We start from the raw sequence: 25,333 nt of genomic DNA on the forward strand, positions 1-25,333 counted from the left end.
TATAAGGCTAATGGTCCATTTGAAAGGGATACAAAAATAAGGAAAACAATGTGTGGCATTGATGGATTACTACAATTTCATTATGTGGTAATTCTGAAAAAGAAATACCACACAAATATAAGACATACTTGATATTAAAGGACTCATATTGTGAAAGTAAAGTAGTAATATGGCAATTTAAATACCATAAAGTCACAACACATTCATTACTGTTACACTCACCGTTAGACCTGATATGTTAGTGACACATAATGTATGGTATAATAGTCCATTCAGAAAATAAATTCCTGTTGATCTGACTATATTGAATAATACAGTGACAGCACAATAGATTATAGGAGACAAACAATTGCATTAAAACACAAAAAACTCAATTTGAGACAAATCTGTAAAAACATTTGAGAAATATTATTCCATTTTCATTCATTTAGTTTTTACCCACTCAGATCATCAAAATTATAATAGGTTACTGCAGGTTTTTTTAAGCCACCCAGTCCTTTTTTCAGTTTGCATTTTTTCTGAATCCAACCAATCCCAATTAATGTTTCATACATCAATGATTTATATAGATTCATCCTTTTCTGGATTTAAGATTAAACAATTAAGTATATTTCTCAGTGTTCAATGTTTTAAATAGCAAATTCAGACTTTTTCCGTTGTTGTTTTATGGCAGTTAGTGGATATTTTGCATCCCTTAATCAGTGTGATCAATAAAATGGATTTTTTTCCCTCCTAATCACATCACAAAACATTTTTGAACCCTATCTATTTCATCACATTGTGATATTGCCTGACACTAAAAAACTATTCATCAAAGTGGGTTTACACTCTATTTTCTCTTTCTTTCTAAATGGTCATATCTTTACATTTTGGTAGATTCCTGCCCCATCAAGTGATACCAACTTCTCCAATCCTTCCTTCAGGATAAAATGATATAAAGCACCCCAGTGATGTTTGACCCTTGCCCTTCCTACCTGCAGCAGTGCGTGGCTCCGACACGTAAACGGCCACAGCGGACAGTGGCAGGTGGGCGAGCCGTCTGCACTCGGCCTCAGAGAGAGAGGACATGCGGAGGCACTGGTCCAGCTGGTTCCATTGCAGCGACTGGAGGCCTGAGCGGACCCAGCGCTCCAGCCGGCCCGGGGCCATGCTGCCTGCTGGGGCCACCAGTGCAATGTGGAGGACGAGGATGGAGAGAGGTGCTGCAAGAAGCACCAGGAGCCTCATTGTCACACCTGGATTCTTCTGGTTTTTAAATATTCTATCCTCTTGATTTCCCCTTTTAACTTTTTTCCTCTTTTCCTGGATTTATTTTGTTTTATTTTATTTATTCACCCTTTATTCTTTAGCCCTCTTTATCCTTTTGATCCTCCTTTTTTACCCTTTTATTCTTCTTATCCACTTTAAACCCCCTTGTCCTCTTTTTTTTCTTCCTCTTCTTCCTTTATTTTTCTCTTCTTCTTTTTTCCTTTTACTCCTCTGTGTCCTTTTTATTCACTCATCTTCAACTCTCCTCATTTGGCTTTTTTGGTCAGTCATTAAGGTGACATAAAAAATTTCCTGTTCCACTGTCTTCATTTAATGGAAAACTCAGTCAGTTACTACCTCTCCGCTCTGTCCCAATGATATATTAAAATCTCCAACAGACTTTCTTCTTGACTTTTTGAGCTGATGAGCTGATATTCTTTCTTCCTTGTTGCTCCTTTAGTTCCTGCTTTTTCTTTCTTCCTTATCTGGACACGAGAAATTGAACAAATATTGATCTATAACATCTATGTTTGTTCTTCTTCTCGTTGTGTTCTTCTTTATTCACTCTTTTCCTGTATTTGGAAAAAGTAAAATAAAATATTCGCAAAACCAGACAAATCAGACGTTTGTTATTTTTACATTAAAGGACTAGTTATCTTCTATGTATCTGTCTTTATCTTCTATTCTTTGCATCTGAGATGAGAAAACAAACTCTAACATTTTCTTTTGATTTTTCCTACAATTAAAGACTTTTCCTTCTTTTCTCACTTTTGAAAATTCTTTAGTCCTCTTTTCTTCTGCGTTTCATGAGGGAAAATACATCCCTCAATAGTCCCTGCGAAAGCAAATTTAGAGTTTTTGGTTGTTTTTTGTCTTTTGTTGATAGACTGACTTGTCCTCCCCCTCCTCCTCCTCTTCTTTATTCTTCTTTCAGGGGAATGATTTATTCAACCGAGCCGGAGCAGCTTCAGGCTCTGTGTTGGTTTGGAAGGTGATAGATCATCCTGAAGTAAGAAAATGTTGTCCTGATGAACGAGACTCAGTTCCTTAGAAGACAGATCCTGTTTCTTGTTCTTCTTTCTTTTGGGGACGATCAGTTTGTCCTGCAGATTCTTTGCTCTCAGTGACACTTGAGACTGTATCGTCCCAACCCGTCATCCACAGCTCAGAGGACAGAAGCACTCCTGCTGCTCACCCTGCTCACTGCTCAGCTTCAGTTTGCTCGCTCTCTCCTGGTCTCTTTATCCCTCTCTCTCTCTCTCTCTCTCTCTCTCTCTCTCTCTCTCTCTCTCTCTCTCTCTCTCTCTCTCTCTCTCTCTCTCTCTCTCTCTCTCTCTCTCTCTCTCAGACTCTCTCTCTATCACTCTCTCTCTCTCTCTCTCTCTCTCTCTCTCTCGCTCTAACTCACTCAGTCACTCACTCACACACAAACAAACATACATTTTTTCTCCCTCCTTCTTCCTCTTTCTGCAAGCTCTGACATGCCAGAGGGAAAGGGGGGTGGGGGTTGGGGGGAGATGATGAGAGAAGATTAAGAAAAAGAGGAGAGGAATAAGGGATAGGGAAAGAGAGAAAATGAGAAGATAAAAGATATGAGTAAGGGGTAGAAGAGGGAAAAGGAGAGTTGATGAAGGAAAAGAGAAAGGCCAAGAGGAAAGGAGAGACTTGACAAGAGTGACAGAATGAAAGAAGAATGAAAAATGAGAGAGGGTGACAAGGGAGAACAGAAAGGATGTCGCAGGGAATTGAGAAAGAAAGGAGGAAAGAGTCAAAGAGAGAAGAGGAGGAAAGCTGTGGAGGAAATGATAGAAAAAAGGGGGAGCAAGAAAATAGATGAGAGAGAGAGAAAAAGAGTGGGAGGAAGGGATGAATGAAAGAAGGGAAGGAGAGAGGAAAGAATAAGAAACTGTGTGGAAGTGAGAGAAAGAGAGGGGAGAGAGGAAGGAAGAGGATGAGGAAAAGGACAAGGTGAGGAAAAGAGTAATGGGGGAAGGAGTGAAAAACAAGGAGAGGATGGAAAAAGAGGAAAAGAAACAGAGGAAGTGAAAAGAGGAAAGAGAGGCAGATTTCCTAGGAAGGAAGGAGATGAGAAGGGAAAATATGAGTAAGAAGGGAAGAAAGGAAGTACAGAGAGAAAGAAAATTAGAAATAACACAAAAGGAGGAGAGGATAGAGGGAAAAGAAGAGGAGCAAGGAAGGAGGAGCAAATGAGGGAGGATGATAGAGGTTGTCTTATAAGCTTCCCTCTACTGAGCCCTCTAGTGATGACAATAGTGATGTACAAGCCTCTCTAGTCCTCTGTGCAGTCCAAATGAAGAGTGAAGACAAGTGAAATGCTTTGAAAACAGACTGGCTGAGAGGAGAGTCAGTAAAATTAGCAATGAAGTAAATGCCTAACCATTATTTCATTGTTTTGTTCTCCCTAAAAAGCACTCCACATTTTCTTCACAATAGTTAATTGGGAATAATGTTCCCTCTTTTCCCTGATTAAAACATGAGATATACTAAATGGTTCCTTTTCTTTGACTACTGCCAAGTTTAGCTCTAGTTTTAAATTTGGCTATAAATTTTCATGTGAAGTCAAGGGCTCCTTGCCACAGCACATGTACACAATCTGTCTAATGCAACCTTGCATTGTTTTGCGGATTGTTGAATATGCAATGCAACAAAGCCAATTATACTAAAGTGGGACCAAATGTAACTTTTCTGGGCAGCTTTCTCCCTCTCTCTTGCGCGCTATTTCTCTCCCTCTCTCTCTCCCTATATAAATATATATATATATATACAGATGTGGCTGAAATGATTGGTGTCTGTGTTTCTTTTATTTAAATAATGCATCATTTGTCTTGACCAGTATGGAAATTAAAAGATATTTTATTATGAATGTGTGTCTATGTTTGGTTTGCAGTGGAACAGAACAAAAAAGTTGTGAGAACATGAGCTTGTGCTTATTCTACAAAGACTTTCTAAAATAGCCTTGACAAAACTATTGGCATCCCTTAGAAGTTGTAAGAAATAATTGATTTTGTAGTGATACTTTAAGCAGACTAGTGTGTTTTAATTAGTATCACAGGTGATTTCAATGGTATAATCACATGCAGCCAGTTCAAAAGGATAAAATGATTCATTCTGCTGTTTTGTTCCATCACATGGAACATGGAAAGCAGAAGGAAAAAGACATAGTAATAGCCAAGCATGGTCTATGTAAATGTTACGAAATCTCTAAAGTGATTAATGTTGCAATGACCACTGTTGCCAGTATTACTAAGAAGTTTAAGGCCCATGGAACTGTAGCCAACATCTCTGGACGTGGTCGCAAACTGGGAAAATTGGCCTGAAGTTGAACAGAAGGATTGCTCAAATGGTTGAGAAAGAACCAAAGAAAACTTCAACACAGATTCAGGCTGATCTTCAAATTCAAGGTACAATAGTTTGAAGTTGCACCATCCATCTGTCTGAAGGAAAATGGGCTCCATGGTAGAAGACCAGGAAGATCTCACTTCTAAGAAGGAGTCACAAAAAAGCCAAACTGGACTTTGACAAAATGCATGTTGACCAGCTACAGTCCTTCTGGGAGAATGTGCTTTGGACCGGGGTTGGCTTTTGAGGTTGCTTTGTTGCCTCAGGCACTGGGTGTCTTGAATCTGCACAGGGAACAATTAAACAGAAGACTATCAAGACATTCTGGAGTGAAACATACAGCCCAGTGAGTCTGTGTTGCAGGTCATGGGTCCAGCAGGATTATGACCTCAGACATGCATCAAAAAGCACTCAAGAGTGGATGAGAAGAGAACTTTCTGATCTGAATCCCAATAATCATCTGTCGAAAGAACTGAAACTTGCAGTTGGGAGACAACACCCATCAAACCTGAGAAAATTGAGTGGGTCAAATGACTGGTAGAGAAGTGTAGAAACCTTTTTTAGAGTTACAGAAAGAGCTTGACTGCAATTACTGCCTCCAAAGGCTGTGCAACAAAATATTAATATTTTCATTTGTTGTATTAAATATGTTTCAGTTATATTCAGTGTGAATGTTGTGAACTTGCCAGTAGAGTAGTTTACCCCTGCAAACAGGATGAAGTAATTATTTAATTACAAACTTAAGAACCTAGAAAAATAACTTCATTTATTTAATTGTGTGACTCTCAATGATGACACAAAACGGTCATGATGACAAATAGGGGTAGGAAATTATCTATTTATCTATATGAATGAATGAACAGGGGATTGATTTCAGTCTCAGCCATGGACTCTTCAAAGCCACAGGTTTATCTTTTATAATCTGTACGTCATGTTGCACCCTCTGTAATTATAATAACATGTCTGCCTCATTGTTTTCTGAAAGCCCTTGTTTTGTATGATCTCTGACTATGTTGTCATTCCCAATAAGCAATGTACCTGCCTGAGTGAATTTACATTCTAAAAAGTAATGCCTTTCCATAACTTATAAAAATTAAGGTAATTTGTTGAATTGGACTTTTTGAGTTTAGTTTATTGATATTAGCAATTACAAATGACACTAGCTACCCTTCCTGGGGTCCACACAGATCATATATAACAATATACACATTGATACATGTTAGGAGAAAGTATATTGACACTTTTTAGGATCAAACAAATAAAATAAGATCCAAACTAAGGTATATTAAACCTACAATATAGATGTAGCACTTACCACAGTTTAGGCTACCACTTTTATATAGGCATATTGCACCTCCCATAGTGAAACAGCAGATGATGGATACAAACTAAAATAAACACTCCCAAATGAATTAAACAGACCAAACATTCTGTTGTTCTTTTTGTATATTGTTGTGTAATATATTTGTATATCTTTCTTGGCAGACTTGCCCATTATTTATTTGTTGTTTGACTTTTTTTTAATCATTTTTAACTCTTTTTATCGCTGTCTTGTCTGACAGTCATTTGTTTAATTTGAAATGTTACTGTTATTAATGTGATTGTTATCCTATATTGTATATCCTTTTAGCTGCCATATGAATGTGAACTCAAGGCATTGCTGTAAAAAAAAAAAAAAAAAAAAAAAGCTTAATGCTCAGCCTATAAATGATGAGGAATATGTATATAAATAGTACTTTGCGAGTTTTTTCAAAGACACTTGGTTGGTAATATAGTCGGCTGAAATAAATTCATTTGTCAATGTATTTAAAAGTTTACTTTGGGTTCCAATACATTCAAACACTAAGCCATCACTCTCACTATCAAACCTGTCAGTAAGGTGAGTGTAGTGGAGTTGCAGCCAGCGGAGGGCGCTCTGGTGCACAAAGTGAGACTCCTGAGTGAATCTGGCCTCAATAGACGATCTTCGGCCATGATGTGTCACTCAGACTTATCAGCTAGCAACTGCGATGCGAGAAACTGTAACGTGTAGCAGCATCGGCAAACCACTGGAGCGTGTTTCAGGGGACCATGTGAGTAAGAATATATTTTCCCGGACTAATAACGAGGTTGTGTGTTCACCGGTAACACTTCTGTCCACGGGGCGGTGTTGACAGTTGCTGTTGTTGTGTTGAATCGTTGTTGCTAACGCTAACAGTTAACGCTGGACGGTGCAGTGGTAAACACAGACGGATATAAGCTACTGTGAGGTAATTGCTGACTGTCAGGCAGGTCCAGTTTCTTTTATCTGTAATGAAGCCATAACATTTAGTTAGTGAGCGAACGAACGTTGCCGGTTGTTTAGTTAACTATAAACGACTCCATTAGCCCGGTTAACGTTAAGCTAAGCGGCGTGTCCTGGAAGTACACACGTGAAACTCTTCTCCTGGACCTCTGTCATATTGACAGCAGCTTTGGCTTATCTCAACCTCAACACATGTTATTATGTCTGCTGACAACTGTATCCAGATCACACACACATACTCAATAAGAGGCAATTTATTGGCATTACTGCTCTTGGCATGGCCTCAGATTAGCCCCGGTTTGTGCCTCATGTATTCGCATACAGTCTGGTCCCAGAGGTAAGCATCGATTACACATCCGTTTACAATAATTTAATAACCATCTATTTTTTCCGCAAAAGATTGATTTAATGTACCATAACATCACAACGACACAGTGTCAATTTAGTGAGTTTATCTAAATGGCTGGAGAAAGGGGTTGTAAATGTTAAAATAATGTTGCCTTTAATGTTTGACTGGCCTCAGCAGTAGTGGAGCACCCACTTAAATATACTTACAAGCAATAACATCTTTAAAAAATATGTTTTTATCTTCTTTAGGGTTACCAACCCGCTTTGTACTGTATTAAACAAGTTTTGCTGACTTTCTTTCCATAGTAGAGGGAGCAAAGTAATTTATATCATTAGTAAGATTGGGATCTCTCAGACTGACTTCTCTTCTTGTATAGTTTCAGCGGTGAAAGCTGGACATTGTTGCATCCTGTGAAGTGACTGTGGAATTCATCAAAGCTCCAAGGACACGGCTCTCTCCTCCAAGGCCTGGTCCCTTAGTGTGAGCCAAGTATGCAGTGTTATGCAGCCTGAAGCGTTGACTTCATCCCCAGAGTCGTGAAGAAGAATAAGGAGAAACTGCTTCTGGCTCACTTTGCATCTATCCTATTAGTTTACTTATTAATGTACTCAATACTCCTTCATTCACCCTGCCTTGGCCTTATATTAAATTGTATAACTTGTATAAAAGTGTGACTGTTAGCTGGAGTGTGAAGCCCTTTGCCTCAGGAAAAATCGGAATCCTCATGTGCCTGCCTTATAACACTGCATCGCTACAGAGCGCTAACAGTGTCCTACTGACCTGCAGCACACGTGCTAGGCCTAGGTGTTGTATTGCTAACTGTCACAGCAGCTGTGGTGGCAGTTATGATTACTGTTGGTGAGGATTCATCAAGGACTTGTAGTCAATATACAGCAACCAACAGGAAATCCACTACTCCGTTCAGTTGGAGCTGACAGCTCAAAACTGATTTCTTCTGGAAAAACACTCACTTGAGTGGGGAGCAACCAGGAGGTACAGGTATTCTCGGAAAGGGAACCTGCTCCCTCCGACTCAGGCTCATTTGGTATCATCTCAACTGTCAATCCCTCTTCTGCCAGTCCAGCCAGGATCCCAGTTCTTCAAAAATAACCGCATTTTTGATTTTGACGGTGCCATGCCCACCAACCAGTCCTCCCCATGGGGTGGGGGAAAGCCCCGGGCTTCCTCCAATGCCGATAGTCCCACCTCTACAACATCTGTCAGTACAAATGCCAAGACAGTTGCGGCCACTAAAGTGCCTTTTAGTCAGCCTGCCCTAGAGCTGTCCAGGAGAAAGGACCAAGCCAAACCTTTCTCCTCAAATGTTGCCTCATCTGCCATTAAGCAGACAGCAGCGGCCCCGTCTGTGGGTTCTGTATGGGAGAGCGGGGACAGAAGTAAAACCAACACCCAGAGCCAATTCACCACTGTGCCAGACGGGTCTCCAACCCTGCCACAACAAATTAATTGGATTCAAGGTTCACACCAGTTACTGGCAGCAGGACAGAAGCAGGCTTATAGCAGCCACATAGAGACCAGTGCCCCTTCCTCCTCCATCCCCAAGAAGGAATGCCAAGTTGGGATTAATGTTCAGCTGACTGGCACCACGGAGAAATGTACATCGCTCCAGTCCTCTCAGCCAGGAGGCAGTTTAGCTATGAGCAGATGTCAGGCTGCGTCAGGTGATGCGCCATTAGGACTGGATACCCTTTTGTCAGTTTGTCATCAGGACCTGTTCATCAAAGGACAACCCACTTATAAACGAACTAACAAGTTGATGGTGAGTGTTGGTATAAAGTGCTATGAAGTATAAAGGAACATATTCCCAAAAAAATAAAAAAAATAAATAAAAAAAAAGGTTATCTTTTATTAAATCATAGTTGAGGTTAATATTTGTTATACATACCCTTCATGAACTCAACTTTTGTTTTTATATCAATATATTAAAGCTGTGCTGTCTATTTACAATGGCAATACTAGCTGTTTGTAAGCTTTAACTGTATGTAAGTCCTCCACATTTAAACTTGCCTTGTCTTTTAGTACGAGGCTGCAGACTGTTCTTCCTCGCCTTCAGTGCCTCCTCCATGCCTTACTCTTTGTGAACACCAGGGGACAGCGTTAGGAAAGGATGCCTCCAGCCTCAACACCACAAAAGCAGAAATAAGAAGCACAACGAGAGAAACGACGACTAAGAGGAGTCATTCAGCGAAACCGGCAACAAAATCCATTCAAACACAAAACAGTTGCACAGAAATATCTGCTTTAAACAATCTGTTGCTGGTAAGAGGTAGTCCTCCAGCGGTGGTGGCAGCCGCTTCCCAGAGTAAGCCCCAAACAACTGCATCACTAGACATAAACAAGCAGGTCCCAGAAAGTCAATGTCCACCAGGAAGCACCCTGTCCACATGCGGAAGAACAAGTCCTCCAGCAGCCAGTCCTTGTCCAAATGGCCCCACGCCAACTGTGCTCAGTGCCAGTGTCAGTGCCACTCAGGTGGAGGAGTCCACAACACTGGATGACACTCTAGGTAATTAGAAGCAGTGGTTTACTTAGTGTAATGAGAGAATGGTCGTTAATCCACACTACAGATTAGCAGTCAAGAACTGCAGAACTCAGAAATGTTGAATGCAAGATTTACTGAAATATTTATAACTGTGGTAATAAAGTAGAATTCTGGTAAAACAAGTATGTTTCTTATGATTATGCTATGAGGAAATAAAGACTTAAACACAATGAAATATTGGAGTCTAATAAGTAGAAAATCACGAAACGCATGATTCATGTCTTTAGAAATAATTTACTTTTAGTTTTTATGGAGCATTGCAAACTCTTTGGATGCCTGACTGTCTTTTCACCCTCAGCCGTGGCCTCACATCCTCCAGGAGCCTTGGTGGGCTCTGTGACCACCAAGATCTCCACCATCCACCTAACCAAGCAGGGGCAGTCTGCCTGCACGTCATCCTCATCTCCCTCCCCTTCCTCTCCCTCAACGTCAGAGGAGTGTCCGGTCGGAGAGACTCAGCTGTCTGGGTGAGAGAACACTTAATGTCTTCTCAGTCAATGCAATACTACTAGGGGTGTGACGATACACTCAGCTCGCGAGACGAGCCGAGACGAGATATTGGGTTCACGAGATCGAGACGAGACGAGATTTTAACTATATTTTTAAGAAAACTTCAATGAAGAAATACATGGCTGTTCTTTTATTTGAAATTCACAAAATGGAAATTGAATTGAAATGTTTTAACTAATGAATCACTTTAGTTCTACTTTCTAATTATATAATTATCATATGCAGTATGCAGCTCTGTAAAACGTTTCCCCATATAGATATTTTATAGATGGATAATTTTGGTATTTATGGAAATAACAACCAAATATACAAAAGTTAGATACAGTCACAAATACCAAATATATAAATATATATAATATATACATATAAATTAAATAAAGAATCCAATTATAACATATTGCTAATAAGAAAAACACAGAAATAAAAGTAAATTGCACAAATCCTGTATCACATAAATACACAAGTAGAACAACATAAATTGTGTTATAATTTGGTAGTGTAACTCATTTTACTTTTTTACACGTGACATTATAAAAAGAAGACATGAAGTGCGAATGAGCGATAGAAAGGCGATTTGTTTTTTTTTGTTGTTTTTTTGGTGCGCCCCTGCCCCTTAATTATAGCTTCGCGAGACAAAATTCACTTTGACGAGAAATATCGTCGCGTTTTCATCACACCCCTAAATACTGCAGTTTTATTTTCCCACATCATATAAAAATGTCACTTTATAATAATTTTTTCCAGCCAGGAGTATGTTATGCAAGTGGATGGAGGTGAGGAGGAGCTACCTGATGAGCTAGAGAATGCTTGTAGTGATGATGGTAAGATGTAATAATACACACACAATAATGACACACACACACACATACACACACACACACACTTACAGTTCAATGATGCAGTCAGCTTGTTATCAGCTCTGTTTATGGAGTAAACAGCTGACTTTAGGTTTCCTCCCTTTTCCTCAGATGATTCAGACTGCTCATCCATCATTGGGACCTCATCCACAGCATCCCTCGCACATCTTTCCGGGTGAGACTGGCTGTAACTCCACACACATGCACACACTTCAGTTCCGGTGTTTAAGATAAGCAAAATAAAATGAACTCTCTAGTAGACTACTACATTCTCACTTTATTCTTACAAACACTCCTCATGACAGTGTTTTTGGAACATTTCTGGATGATTTCAGTCCCCCATCACTCATCCATATTGTGTTATAGATATAGAATAAATGATCTTTTTTCACCTAGTGACACATAATCCTCGTGGCCAGCTTCAGATCACATAACCTTACTATACACAGTTAAAAAGTAGATATGTATCTACAAATATCTTTCAAAGCCCCCCCAGCAGTGTCACTATGAGCTTGTAAAGCTTTGCTGAGCAAGAAACGTAAAATGAATCACTATAGAATAAAAACATATCCATATATCCTCTTAGGGTCATTTATGAGCCTGGTCAGTTGTCCTGTCATTGGACCACTTCACACCTAAACCTGCTTTCTAATTGGTTTTCCCCCCTCCCCCAGAAATGCGATAAAGTATAGATCCATCAGAACCTGTGGTCTCTTTCTCTCTCTCTGTCATTCACTCTCACTGCATTGTTAAAAGGGGCTGAAAGCAGCAGAGTGTGGTGGAAAGGTCTGCTGCATTGTGTATCTTATTGTTTTCCGCTGTGATGGCCTCAACAGTAGAACTCCCTACCAAAGACTCGGAGCTGATTCTCTGCTAAAACAGCCTGGATAGGGACCGCTATTGTCACCCTCCCCACCTGCTGATTTGTTTATGTATTCATTTAGGTTAACCCCCCCCAACTCCGCCCCCTCCCCTTTCCTGAAAGCTATAGCTCCTGTAGGTATACTATAGTGATAAGTTGGCTCAGTGTAGCTGTTATGCCATCGTATCCTTGTTGGTGTTTGATGGTTTTTGTTTGAGAGAAAACTTCTGACAAGATAATATCGTCCGCCATCCTTCATTTATCCGTTGATCCATCGTTCCCTGCTTCATATATGACTGTCACGTGAGTGGTTTCTTTCTTCTTTTTTTTATGGGTAAGGGTTGGGGGTTATGTGAAGTGGATAAAAGTAGGTGGAAAAAAGAGCTCAGGATTCATCCGATTTTGGAGTCAAAAAGATCTGAGCTTCTGAGCTTTGTACTGTAGAATGATTCCTGACATGAAATATAGCCTTGTATGTGCTCCCGTTTATGTCGAGCCATCACTGGATCTCTACTGGCAAACTGCCCAGTCAGTCTCTGTGAAAAGCAGTTTTAAATGTGGGAACGTTAATTTGGGTAGATCAGAAATCAGTATCAGTGTGACTCCTTCATTTGTATCTACTCAGTGTCAAAATGTTCTCATCCCCCTCCGTGTGATGCCTTTAACCCACACTAGCATCATGTTACTAGGGTAGAGTGTAAACAAGCGTCCATCCCCATCACACTTGTCTTGTGTTACAAACTAGAGTGGTGACTGGATGCCGACTGCTGTTATTTAAAAGTTACTGAACTTAATTCTATCTGCACTACCTTCTGGCTGGGCTGTAACAGTGGGGACAGCCCTATAAACTCAAAAGTACCTAACTGACTGACTGACAATGCATTTTACACCAACCAGTAGTGATGGTGGAGATCTAAAAACTGTTGAAATTCTCGCTATAGGACTGTAAATATATGTCACTTTTTTTTCTTTTTACTTTCAACATTTTTTATTGTTTATAAAGTAACCATTTAGATTCCCAATATGTGGTCAGTTTATCCACATAACGCCTATTTGTATATTTGCGCCAATGTTTTTGGAGATTTTTCGGAGCTGCTGGTCCCTAGTAGTCCAACTAATGAGATGATTGGCCGGACAACGTCTATCATCATCCTGGGGGGAGTTCTACTGTTGATTATAAAGAGTGAAGCTCTTTGTAATTTACAGCCGGCTCTAATGTCTCTGCAGCACTTTGATATATGATTAAATTCCTTTTGGAAGACAAATGTTGGTCTCACAGATTAAATCTAACAGTTGTAGCTGCCACATTAGTTTGTCTGAATGTAAAGTGAAGCTTCATGTTTTTATTGGACAGAACAACAGCACTGCCTCTTCAGCTCTATTTGTATACATATCACCACATTTACATACATATGTTAAAATGAACAGATCAGTCATGTATTAAATTGTGTTGTATTTTATTCAGCTACATAACAGTTAATATGTTTATGTAATAATATGTAATATGTTTTATTACAGCTGTATTACAGACTGAATAACATGATTTACTGCATCTCTCTGTCAATGAGGGTTTTTTTTGTGAGAAAATAGTATTAGTGAAGTTTTGAGTTGAGATGATTTTGTCACAGTGCACTCAGGTAATTGTGTTGAAGCTGAGCTGCTGCTGTCAGCAGGCAAAATGATGGTACTGCATCCTGCATGGTAGTTTGTACTCCCAAGGCTGAACTAGTAATTTCAGGCACATACTAGCTGAGCTAAAGTGTGGTGTTAAAAGGATAAGAACTGTTCATTCTTCACTAGAAACATTTTATAAATTACATTTTTACAAACATGCTTAACAAGAATACAGAACAACAACTGTAGATACACTTCCCATGTTTTGGGGACTTGAGAGGAACTACCCACTGAGGAGCTTCCTCAAGAACTACATACCTTCAAGGACTTTTTTCTGTTTGCATTCGCACCACCAATAGGAACGCTGAAGTGACGTAAGATGGGCAGCGGTTGGTTTTAGTAATGTCACCTTTGCGCAATGTATAAGAACAACAAGATGGAGGACGCTGTGGTCGGAGCTGTGTGCTTGTTGTGTGTAGTGGGTTTCATGATGATAACGGAGTTGGAAAGCAGACCTGCTAATTTTGAGTATATGATTGCTTTAAAACAGGTTGTTTTTTTTTTAATGTAAAAAAAGAAGGTTACCGGTGCTGCATTGGCTCACTCAATCACAGCACACTTAGTCAAGGTTCGTCTTGTGCTGGGAGAGTACTTACCCTGAACTACGAGGTAAAAAAAGTCGCTCAAAATGTCTTTTTAGGAACTACGATCATTCCCAGTTCCTGCAGTGCAGACACAATAAAAAGGGGATCGTTACTCCAGCAGTTCTCAGAACCATGAAAAAGTTCCTCTGGTCCAAAAGCCCCTATAGCTCCTCTGTGAGATGTTGTCGATATACTTATATTGGTTTTAGTGAACCACAAGACCTCAACACACAAACACAAGCTCAGGTCAATGATATAAATAGAATTAGTTTGATGTAAATTAATATTTTTCAAGACTGTCTAGATCCCAATTTCTGATCTTATAGTCCATCATATATAATAACTTCAATATTCAGTGTTAAGTACTATAGTGACATTGGTATGAAAGTGAAAGGCAGCATGTGTTTGGGTTTCCACCATTGATGAATGTGTCCATTATGACTCTCTCTTAGGGTTGAGGAACCAATGTCGCTGGAGGTGGAAGATGAACGAGAGGAGAAACCGGCTCTGGTTCCCAGTTTGTTCCCCAACTTCCCTTCAACACTCTACTTCAGCACCATCAGTGAGAAAGGTGAGGACACACATAGCTGTTGTGTAAGACAGTAAGCTCAGTCAGCTCACAGATGTATGATGTCAGTTTTGTTATCAGACTGCACAGAGATGCATATTTTATTTAATCCATTTTAAATGTGATTATTATTGTTGTTTTATTTAACCTGTTTATTTTACTGAACAGGTTACATGTTATACCAACATCTTTACTATTTCCAGTCATTGTTTAAGTGACATGAACTGGTTCAGTATTTGCATTATGTTTGCTGTGATACATTTTGTCATTAAATAAAGATAATCATTTGTTGTGTGCTCTGCAGTGGAGCTATTGCCCGCAGAACAAAGACGACTGTTAAAATGGAAGTTGAGCCCCGTCACTCCAAATGTTGTCAAAAACACCATCACCAGGTCACACTTCAAAGTCACCAAAAGTAAGTCTCTTTTTCTGTGTGTGTGTCTCTGTGTGGCTGCATTCAATAAACATAATTCATTTTCAGTTATTTGATAATTTACCAGGCACGCTTAAGATCTGAAAATCTTGTGTACAAATAATTTTGCACAATAAAACACATTTAATACTTGCTCCTTACATTTCGTTACAGTATGAGTGGAACTTGCACCTTTTATTAAAAATCTACATGTGTGAAAATAATTGTAAGCAGTTTTCATGGATGATTAAAATGTTTTCTTACTGTTGTTCATTTAGAAAGCCATGACTGGTTAGGCTGCTGGGGTCACCACATGAGGTCTCCTGGCTTCAAGGCTCTTGGAGAGCACCAGAAGGTAAAAAAAAAACTGTAGATACACTTATCATCCCAGTTTCTGCTCCCAGGAAGTCTTAACTTGAAGGAAAGTAAAATAATCAAGTTAACTTTTAGATCTTCAGTCCAGACTTACACTTAACGTGGCTGTGTTGGTGTTTCTTTCGTCCTAGTTGAATCACTTCCCAGGAACCTTCCAGATTGGCAGGAAGGACAGGCTGTGGAGGAACCTGTCCAAGATGAGGATTCGCCATGGCAAACAGGAGTTCAGCTTTTTCCCCCGAACCTTCATCCTGCCTCAGGACATCAAGGTGCTCCGCAAGGCCTGGGAGGACAGTGGCTCCAAGCAGAAATGGATCATCAAACCTGTATGTTCTGCTTCTAGATGATCATTTCAGTTTATGTTTAACTGAGGAACAAAGTTGTGAAAAAAAAGTCAGTCTCAAAACATAAAAATATTTATAGAATACATTTGAAATTCTGTTTTTTTTTGTGGCTGCAAGCAAACATCAGCAATTGGTGAATTAATGACATTGAAAAGCAGATTTCAGCTTCTATGTATCACTTGCAGATGCTTCATAGTTACTTTGATTTAATATATTTCTTTTCTCTTTTTATGCTCATAGCTGATAACTAATTAACCTATGTAATAATAGTAATGATGGACTTTAATAGAGTCATCCAGATGATAATGATGCATCTGATCAATTCAAGTAGCCCAAAGAGTAGATCCTGAGTCTAATCATGTTACTTGTCCTTGTTCATTCTCTTTCTCCTCTCGTGTCCAACAGCCCGCCTCAGCCAGAGGAGTAGGTATCCAGGTCATCCACAAATGGAGCCAGATGCCCCGCAGGAGACCACTACTGGTCCAGAAGTAAGTAGATCACTAGAGTTTGAACAATAAGTCTTCAATTTAAGTATTGAAGCACTGATTCTAAAATGACAGGAGGAAATCAGCAATACAGACCACTGACTTGACACCTGACACCAGTTACTCGCTCACTGGGTTGAAACATTGTTACTATGGTTGTATTTCACAGGTATCTCCACAAGCCCTACCTCATCAGCGGTAACAAGTTTGACCTGCGGATCTACGTCTACGTGTCATCCTACGACCCGCTCAGAATTTACATCTTCACTGATGGACTGGTTCGATTCGCCAGTTGCAAGTCAGTATTTCACTGCATCCAGCATTGTGACAATTGACTAAATAAAAGTCCAAATAGATTAGTGACACTAAAAGTGAACGTCAATGATTTCCAAGGAGGAAATTCCAGTAGTAATTTCGGTGGGGAAAAAGTAAGAAAGAAAGAGGTCATATTTTATAGATTTTGCTAAGACCGGCTGTATTTCTCCTCTCCAGGTATTCGTCTTCCATGAAGACACTGAGCAACAAGTTCATGCACCTGACCAACTACAGCGTCAACAAGAAAAACTCTGAATACCAGACTAACAGCGATGACAAGGCCTGCCAGGGACATAAATGGTAACTGAGGAAAAAGTTACAATTGAAACCTGCAACATCTTTTTGCTGCTGTGTTGTCTCTCTAATAAAATGTGCTCTATGTTTGTGTACTTTCAGGGCCTTGAAGGCATTGTGGCAGTATCTTAGTGCTAAGGGAGTCAACACCACTGTGCTATGGGAGAAGATTAAAGATATTGTGATCAAAACCATCATTGCGTAAGTCCCTAGCTCCCCATTCACTGGATGTAGAAGGTGGTCACTTAAGATAGACCATGACCGCAGTGTATAGCTGTATTTTTCATTATTTGTAATCATTTGTGAGTTTTTTTTCCTCATTCAGTTTATTATGTTTTTATTTTAAATACGTATATTAAAATCACAACCTAATGTGGATGTTTTTCAGTATATTTTTTCTCTTCTAATGTGTATAATCTGGATGACTGACAATCGTATTGCTGTCGAAGTGGATAAACAGTATTTCATTAAAGGATAAATTCACAAATCATTTACCTGAATCTAACCAAAATACTGTGCTATAGATTTTGATAAAAAGTGTCATGAAATAATGAAAAGATGTGATTCTTAAATAAGTTCTTCATCTCCTGTGTTTTGTTTATCAGGTCAGAACCGTATGTTAACAGTCTGCTGAAGATGCATGTTAAGTCACCCTACAGCTGCCACGAGCTGTTCGGCTTCGATATCATGCTGGACAAGAACCTCAAACCCTGGATCCTGGAGGTCAACATATCACCTAGGTAATACACACACATATACACACACACACACACACACACACACACACATACATATATAAATATATATATATATGTGTGTGTGTGTGTGTGTGTACTTATACACACCTGTTTTCAGACTACATTCTCTAATTGTTGTGTTTCTGGTCCAGCCTGCATTCCAACACAGCGCTGGATCTTTCCATTAAAGGTCAGATGATCAGAGACCTCCTGAACCTGGCTGGTTTTCATATTCCCCAAAGAGAAGATGTGGTCGCCTCCGGTAGCAGCACCTCCAGCTCCACCAGCAGGTAGGAAGAGGTTCTACACCTTATAAACGAGGGCAGGGAGGACTCCTACTACATATAACAGTTTTGCGTTTGAGACATGTGGAGATGAAATGACATGCTGCAGATTGTCATACTGGTATCACAAGGGTTTCATTTTCTATTTGTTCCACTTTGTGTGTGTGTGTAGTCTGTACGGGGGTACCAGGGAGAGGACCAGATCTGATCTGTCTGCTGAAGAGAAGGTCAAACGGGCATTTTACCTCACACATTGCGTCACTGACCAGGTACACAAATACACACAAAGTTCAACACTAAGTAGGAAATGTTTTTGTCATTTTAACCTAGTAGAACTTTCTGGGCTCATTAAGCGTCATTGATGTTGAGGACCTTCAGTTTTGAATGAAGGAGATAATTTGAAAATGGAAATTTGTCAACATTGATACAAGCAACACAGCAAACCTTAAAATGTCATGAACAACAAATCTGCTTTATTGAGTGTGCAGTTTTTTTTCCAGAAGAAATGTTGTTATACATTCTGTCACTGTTTACTTTCACATAACATAGGAAGAAATTTCTTTTCCCAGAATGTGTTCTCTTAGGCAGTTCCTAGGCTACAGTCCCTCAGCAGGCTTTATTAAAAAAGCCCATTTCTAACTTTCTTACCAAAGTTGGACCATCTGTAACATAGCTTGGTGTCGTAGCTGAATGAATTGAAGTAACCTAAGTTAAAAGAAACACACAATAAAAACTAGCAATCTTATTACTCATGTTCTCATTTTGATCTTACTGGTTTCCACATCTATATTCTGATTATTGATCCTTTTTTTTTAACCTCTGATTTGCAAATTTTTATAAAGTATATGGCTAAACAGTCAATCACAAAATAATCTGAAAAAAACTTGTTACAAACGGTACTGTCAGCATGACTGTCACCATGGCAACAACAGGTACTCAGGACAGCCACAAGCTGCCATTATAGATGTAATTAGTAAGCTTTGCTCCCTCTAAGAAGAAATTGGAAATTCTACCTACTAACAGAACTACAGATGCTGGTGCTGATGAAATTCTGTATGTGCACAGTTCTAGTTACATTATGAGCAATGTAACAAAGGCAAAAAAATGGTCGTTCCAACCTTCTTTCTTTGTTACTTTCGATTTCTATCAGGATTTCGTCTCAACAGTGTTGGATGTTTTGACTCCAGAGGACGTTCACATGCTAGCAGAGAGCGAAAACGAGCTGAGTCGCAGAGGTCAGTTTGAGCGAATTTTCCCATCACCGACATCATCTCGCTACCTCCGCTTCTTCGAGTGTACGAGATACCTCAACATACTGCTCGACCAATGGGAACAAAAGTACTGGAACAACAGGACCAAAGGTATGTCAGGTTGATTTTTATTAATGCTCACAAATTTGAAGGAGAAATTTAGGAGCTCCTCATCTCCTCCTACTTTATTTTAAGAAAGTAATAACACACAAGAATGCGTGGCAGCACAGATTAGATTGACTCTGTGTGTGAAATGTTCTTTTATGTGCAGGTATCAGTCTGCTGAGGACTCTCTGTCAGAAAAAAGTCCATCTCGGAACCAATGACCCTGCTCACATGGTGAGGAAGTGTGGAAAGATGTCATTCATTTGTCTCAATAAATGATGCAGAAAAATATCACTTTGATTTGAAATGTTGAACTATTTGTATCTGCCTGTCCGTTCTAGTGGTCCAAGTGTAGCTACGTCTCCCACAGACGTGAACTTGTCAGTCCATCTAGATCCAGGTAAAGACACACACACACACACAAACACAAACATAAACATAAACACACACACACACACACACACACACACACACACACACACACACACACACACACACACACACACACACACACACACACACACACACAAACACACAGTATCCTAACAGATGGGTCCCTAGCAGATAGAGAACAGAATATTGAACAGAGAATTAGCCAGTGTAAGTAAAGACCTTGTTTAATAATCTTCAGCAATGTGTATGATGATATCCTTTTGTGTAGAATAAGGTCAATAAAAATAGAATGAGAATAAAACTACCATTCAGGCAGGGAGGCAAATAAAAGCTGTTTATAACAGCATAAGAGGAAAAAGCTTAAATACTCACTTTGGGTCATATTTGATTAATTTCTAAAAGTAGTAATAGTAGTACAACCAGCTAAAGTGAGAAAGTTACAATTTGGTGCAAAAACAAAGAGAATATTATTATTTAAATGTGGTTTGGTTTATTCAAACACTACACAGTAAATTAAGAGAACCTTCCCGTGACTTGTTCTTCAGAGTGGTGGTCAGCCTTCAGCACCGGTCCGACGAGGACGACGGTTCAGACGGGGAGGTGGCATCCGTTTCCAGCCTGCCTGTTTCTCCAAGTCCTGGATCTAGTGTCACCAGCAGTGCCTGTGCAAGCCCTCAGCCCTGCCTCACCCAGAGCCTGCTGCCCCAACACTTTTGCTAACATGCTGCTTAGCACCCAGAAACGGAGCTCAGGGTCTAAGCCATAGCCCTCACCTCTCTCATAAACACGTTTCTAGTGATCTTCATGTCTACTGGCTCTGAAAAACACTCACTCTGGACCAGAAATGTACTTAAACTATAACCTTGAAGCTATAAATCTATAAGTCTTAATGCACACTCGAGCAAGGTCTGGATTTTGGTCTTAACAGAATTGTAGTTTGCATCAGAAGGAGGTACTATTAATAATGTGAAGGGGTGGGGATATTAGGGGGAATAGCAGGCAGCTGATTAATTATCCTTTCTAAGTAAGTCTCAATTGCCACAACTGAAAAAAGTATACTATATACGAATTGGACTTCACAAGTCTGTTTGTATGTTTTAGGCCATTTACTACAAATCACATATATGCCAATCGTTGTCCAGCCTTTCAGATGGTGCAACGTCCCATCATGTCTGCTCAGCATGTCAAACTTACTTTACTTTAAGTCAATGCAGTGCAGACATGACAGATTTAACCTTCTGGTTCATTCCGGTAGTATATCAAAGCATTATCTCAAGTATTACATTTATCTCATTAACATTATTAGCGTTTGAACATGTTATCGATATTAGTATCATTTGGAAACTGCATTTACACAATCGAGGGTGCTACAGAGGTGCTCTAGCCAATTAAATACTGGCAAAAAAGTTTAACCCAGTTTAACTTTTTTTGTCATGCAAAGCAGCATCACTTGGCTGTTTAAATAAGTGTAAGCAAACATTCCAGGTACCTTGCGATCGTCAAGACGACAAAATAATTGTCACTGCGATAACGTTTTTAGAGTTTTAACATCCTGTCAGACAGTAGCGTAAATTGCTGTGCAGTGTTTTGGATTAACAGGCTTAAAAATGTGTTGCTTAAACTTGACTTCCTGAATTGTTCACACACCCCGCTTGTACTGCCACTTAGTGGCAGCTGCTCTGACACATTCATTTTCCCAAAAGGTTTGTCCTCACTGGAATTTGGTACTAAACCTAAACTGTGAATGATGGGCTTCCTCAAACTCTGCACTTCAAATCTGTTGGTTTGTGCACATTAGAAGAGAATGAAACCGCTAAGACAACATTAACTTACAGACAATAAAGCTTAATAGCTTGAGCTGAACGCAGTGGTCCAAAGTTGTGGTGATGAATAATGACACAATACTGTGGTTTCTACTGTTAGTTTGGTGTTAAGAGGGCAGTCGATCTTGTGACCTTCCTAGCCTTACAGACACAAGCTTTGTGTGTGTGTGTTTGTCGAATGGAGAGGAGAAGAAAAAAAAGAGCTTTCAGTGGACAAGTTAAGGGAGGAACAGGGAATCGGAGAGAAGGTGTGCTACAGAAAATGACCATTCTGTGCTCACCAGATGTTCTGTGGCGCGTTGAGATCTCTGCAGCTTAAAAAGTGTCATTTTAGTTTTATTTTATTCTGGTTGATGGTGTTGCTGGTGTGTTTGACAAAAACCTCATTTTAGTTCACGATGTTCATTTATGTTAGTGATACTTGAAAATGAAAAGGCAAACTTTATTACTCTGCATGTTGGTAGGCAAAAAAGTTACGCTGAAGGCATTTGATAATAGCAACCTTGTTTGACTTTTTTTCAAAAGGGCTTTCGTTTTTCTGTGTGACGATCACTTGTATTAAATAACAGTATAGAGAGCCGAAGTCATGACATTGACTCAAGTACAGCGCTTGCTTTTACAAGTTAAAACCATTGTGATATAAACAGCAGTTCATTTTCTAGCATGCAAACTACAGCTCCCTCTCATTTTGCCAGTGGGGTCGCCTAAAGGAGGAGAAACAGAGTTTGTTAAAGGCTGCAAAGAAAACCTTAAATATTGAATAAACAAACACATTAGATTTGAATTGAAACATAAGAAGTGTACAACGCCACATACTGTTAAAAAGGTTCTGTTCCCAGGCTTGATCTTAACTTATTTAGGAAGTTTCTGTTTCACTTCGGCTCTCTGTACAGACTTTCTTAAAGGCTGCCAAAATGTTAGTCCAGCTCTAGAATTTAAACCCTGTAGACAAACCTATACAAAGCACATTCTTCGTTATCATTTTCCAGAATCATCCACACTGTGAGTGGGGTGGTTAATGAAGAGTACTTATTGTATCCTCAGGAAAAGAAAAGTATTTTATTTCAAAAATATACATCTACTGTGAGGGCACATTCAGAGGAGTCAAACTACTTGAACTTATGTGTGAAAATGGATAAATCTTCTCTAAAAGCCAACCGCTATGGTAACAAACCTCATCTTCTTTAGTCCAGCGGCTTCTCGACCTCAGTCTTACTTAGATGAATATTTGAAATCCTCCAGACAAAGTCTTAAAGAAGTCCTGCTTTATGTCCCCATTGGAATTTATATGAAAGTCACTTTTGCTCCCACAATATAAAAAAAGTGGGAGCTTGTTGAACCTTGTTGTTTTGTTATGCTTTTACTAACGGATGCCAAATTGCTGTGAAGTAGTCAGTATGTAGCGCACATTTACATCTTCATGCAAGCATGAGCATTTCTTTGTGGGATATAAGGAGAAATAAAAAGTAACAGAGGCTAATTGTGACAGCAGCATACAAACAAACAAACAAAAAATCAGCTTGTGATGTGGAGGCAAACACTAAAGGCCCATTCACACAGAGGAGAAACACTTTTTAAACTCCTTATATTTCAATAGGGGCTGCCTGTAAAAAGCTATTTTACCATCATATGTTTATTTTTGTAATAATTGATTCATTTTTAATCTATAAAGTATCACAAAATAGTAAAAAACTGCTAGCACAATCATCCAAACCCCAAGGTCTTCAGACTGCTTATTCAATATACAAAACCCACAAAATATTGATTTAACAAGGATGAGAAAATCAGGGTAGTTTGACTTACTTGTCACAATAGGCAACCAGTGAATGGTGAGGTCTTGGGAAGAAAAAAACTTAATTTAAAATTAGTTGTCAGTTGTTTCTCATCCCCTTCTCCCCCTTTTTCGATGCACCTACTGTAATGTGCACTACATAATTTCTCTGTCTGAACTGGGCCTGACACAGTATTAGCCTCACATCACGCACATCCACAATAAGGAAGCACAAAGTCGGCATCAGCAGGACATCATAGGTGGTTTTGTATGTTTTTTCCTCATTCTCTATATGACATATTAAATAATAACATGTATTCAAGCCTGTCTGAGCTAAAACATACAACATCACCTGTGTAGTCATTCAACATAGCTGCTATTGAATCTTGGATTGGTTTCATGGGCCCCTTGAGACATGAAACCAAAGTAGTCCACAGTATGTCAATGACATTATAAACATTCAAATTCAGTAGTGACAACTTGCTCTGACTCATTTAGCTAATCCCACTTTACATCGCAGCCAGGCTGCTGTCATGTTTGTTGGCTGCCTGTGAGAGTTTATATATATATATATATATATATATATATATATATATATATATATATATATATATATATATATATATATATATATATATATATATATATATATATATTAAATAACACTGCATTTGAAATTGTTGATAACATAACTGAAATGTAATAAGTAAATGGAGATTTTAATATTTTTCACTAACTCAACAATTGTAAGGTTTTCATGTGAAAGGGCTGTGTAAATTGCTCAGGATGACAAGTTCAAAATAAAAGATATTTGAGGTACAAGTCTCATGATCAGGATCTTTATCTGGGGTATTTAAGAAATGTATTTACTTAGTTGGTGAAAGCAGTTGGTGTTAAAATTGTGGCCATCAAATGGGTCACTACACAGACTACAATACTGACAGAACACAATTATTTAATCATACACTTTTTTATCTAGGACGAGGACTATGGGAGAATATGTTACTGTTATTAGCAGTGACAAAGAGCTTGACAAGCAGATGTAAAATCAACAAAGGACAGAATGAGAAACACCAAGTGGCAGCCATTGTGAGGAGAGTCATATTATTTCTCTTCTTGATCAGTGTTAGAAGTCTGACTGCTGCATTTTGTACAGTTTGGGTTCTGTGAATTGATGTATGATTTATGCCAGTTAAGAGACTGTCAGAGTAAGGGAAAGCTTGTTTAAGATTGTTTGAGATTTCCAGATAATGAATCAAAGTTCCCCTTTAAAACACTTTCAATGTAAGAGATGGGGGTCAAAATATACTCAACACAGTCATTTTGTGAAACAATGTTTCACAAACAAAAAATTATCCGAAGCTTACATGACCGTCATGAATCAGTCATGAATATCATGTGGATATCTGCCACATTTACAGTCTTTTTTTAACCTCGAACAGTGTTTCCCTGTTGAGCTACGGTATAGTAACAAAAAAAGGGACTTTGAAACTGAAAAGATTATAAGTTTGAAATATATTTATTAATAAAGATAATTAAACATTTGGGTGGTAAAAGCCTCATATTAGTCATACTCATGTTACATGCTATTGTTGTTTTAAGGTAATTGTGAAACCATACTTGAAATACATGTTACTTTTAACAGATTATAAAATGAAATATCTCCCAAATTCTGACCCTATAAAGCATTTGGCCATCGATGATGTAACAATGACCCCCTGTTTACTTCTGAAACGACCTGTGTTTCGATTACACGCACACATGAGACACTTTACAGAGAATTGCTAGAAGCACTGAGTGCACAGACTCCGAAACCAGGCTGTGGTATTCTTGAATGTGTGTCAGGACTCTGTAAGCAGTTGTTAACTATTAATATCTGAACTTCT

The 25,333-nt window shown here is 39.0% G+C and overlaps 1 protein-coding gene across 1 annotated transcript; it reads left to right on the forward strand.

Moving 5' to 3' along the window:
• The first annotated feature begins 7,999 nt into the window (after positions 1-7,999).
• On the forward strand, positions 8,000-23,961 carry ttll4 (tubulin tyrosine ligase-like family, member 4). Its single transcript, XM_062431771.1, has 20 exons — positions 8,000-9,021; positions 9,282-9,768; positions 10,103-10,271; positions 11,059-11,135; positions 11,283-11,346; positions 14,744-14,862; positions 15,164-15,274; positions 15,550-15,626; positions 15,778-15,972; positions 16,396-16,478; positions 16,645-16,773; positions 16,968-17,090; positions 17,187-17,285; positions 17,690-17,824; positions 17,974-18,111; positions 18,278-18,374; positions 19,256-19,466; positions 19,627-19,694; positions 19,802-19,860; positions 20,399-23,961. Exons 1-20 carry the CDS (start codon positions 8,377-8,379, stop codon positions 20,571-20,573), a joined length of 3,261 nt encoding a protein of 1,086 aa, XP_062287755.1. The 5' UTR covers positions 8,000-8,376; the 3' UTR covers positions 20,574-23,961.
• Positions 23,962-25,333: the final 1,372 nt, after the last annotated feature.

The sequence above is a fragment of the Scomber scombrus genome, chromosome 13 (genome assembly GCF_963691925.1).
Source record: "Scomber scombrus chromosome 13, fScoSco1.1, whole genome shotgun sequence".
NCBI lineage: Eukaryota > Metazoa > Chordata > Actinopteri > Scombriformes > Scombridae > Scomber > Scomber scombrus.

Bases quoted from the DNA above. Each gene is read 5' to 3' on its own strand.
- ttll4 (XM_062431771.1), top strand. From the start codon at position 8,377: ATGCCCACCAACCAGTCCTCCCCATGGGGTGGGGGAAAGCCCCGGGCT. The intron at 10,272-11,058 runs GTGAGAGAACAC...AATTTTTTCCAG, and splicing joins GGAGAGACTCAGCTGTCTGG to CCAGGAGTATGTTATGCAAG. The intron at 17,825-17,973 runs GTAATACACACA...TTTCTGGTCCAG, and splicing joins GAGGTCAACATATCACCTAG to CCTGCATTCCAACACAGCGC.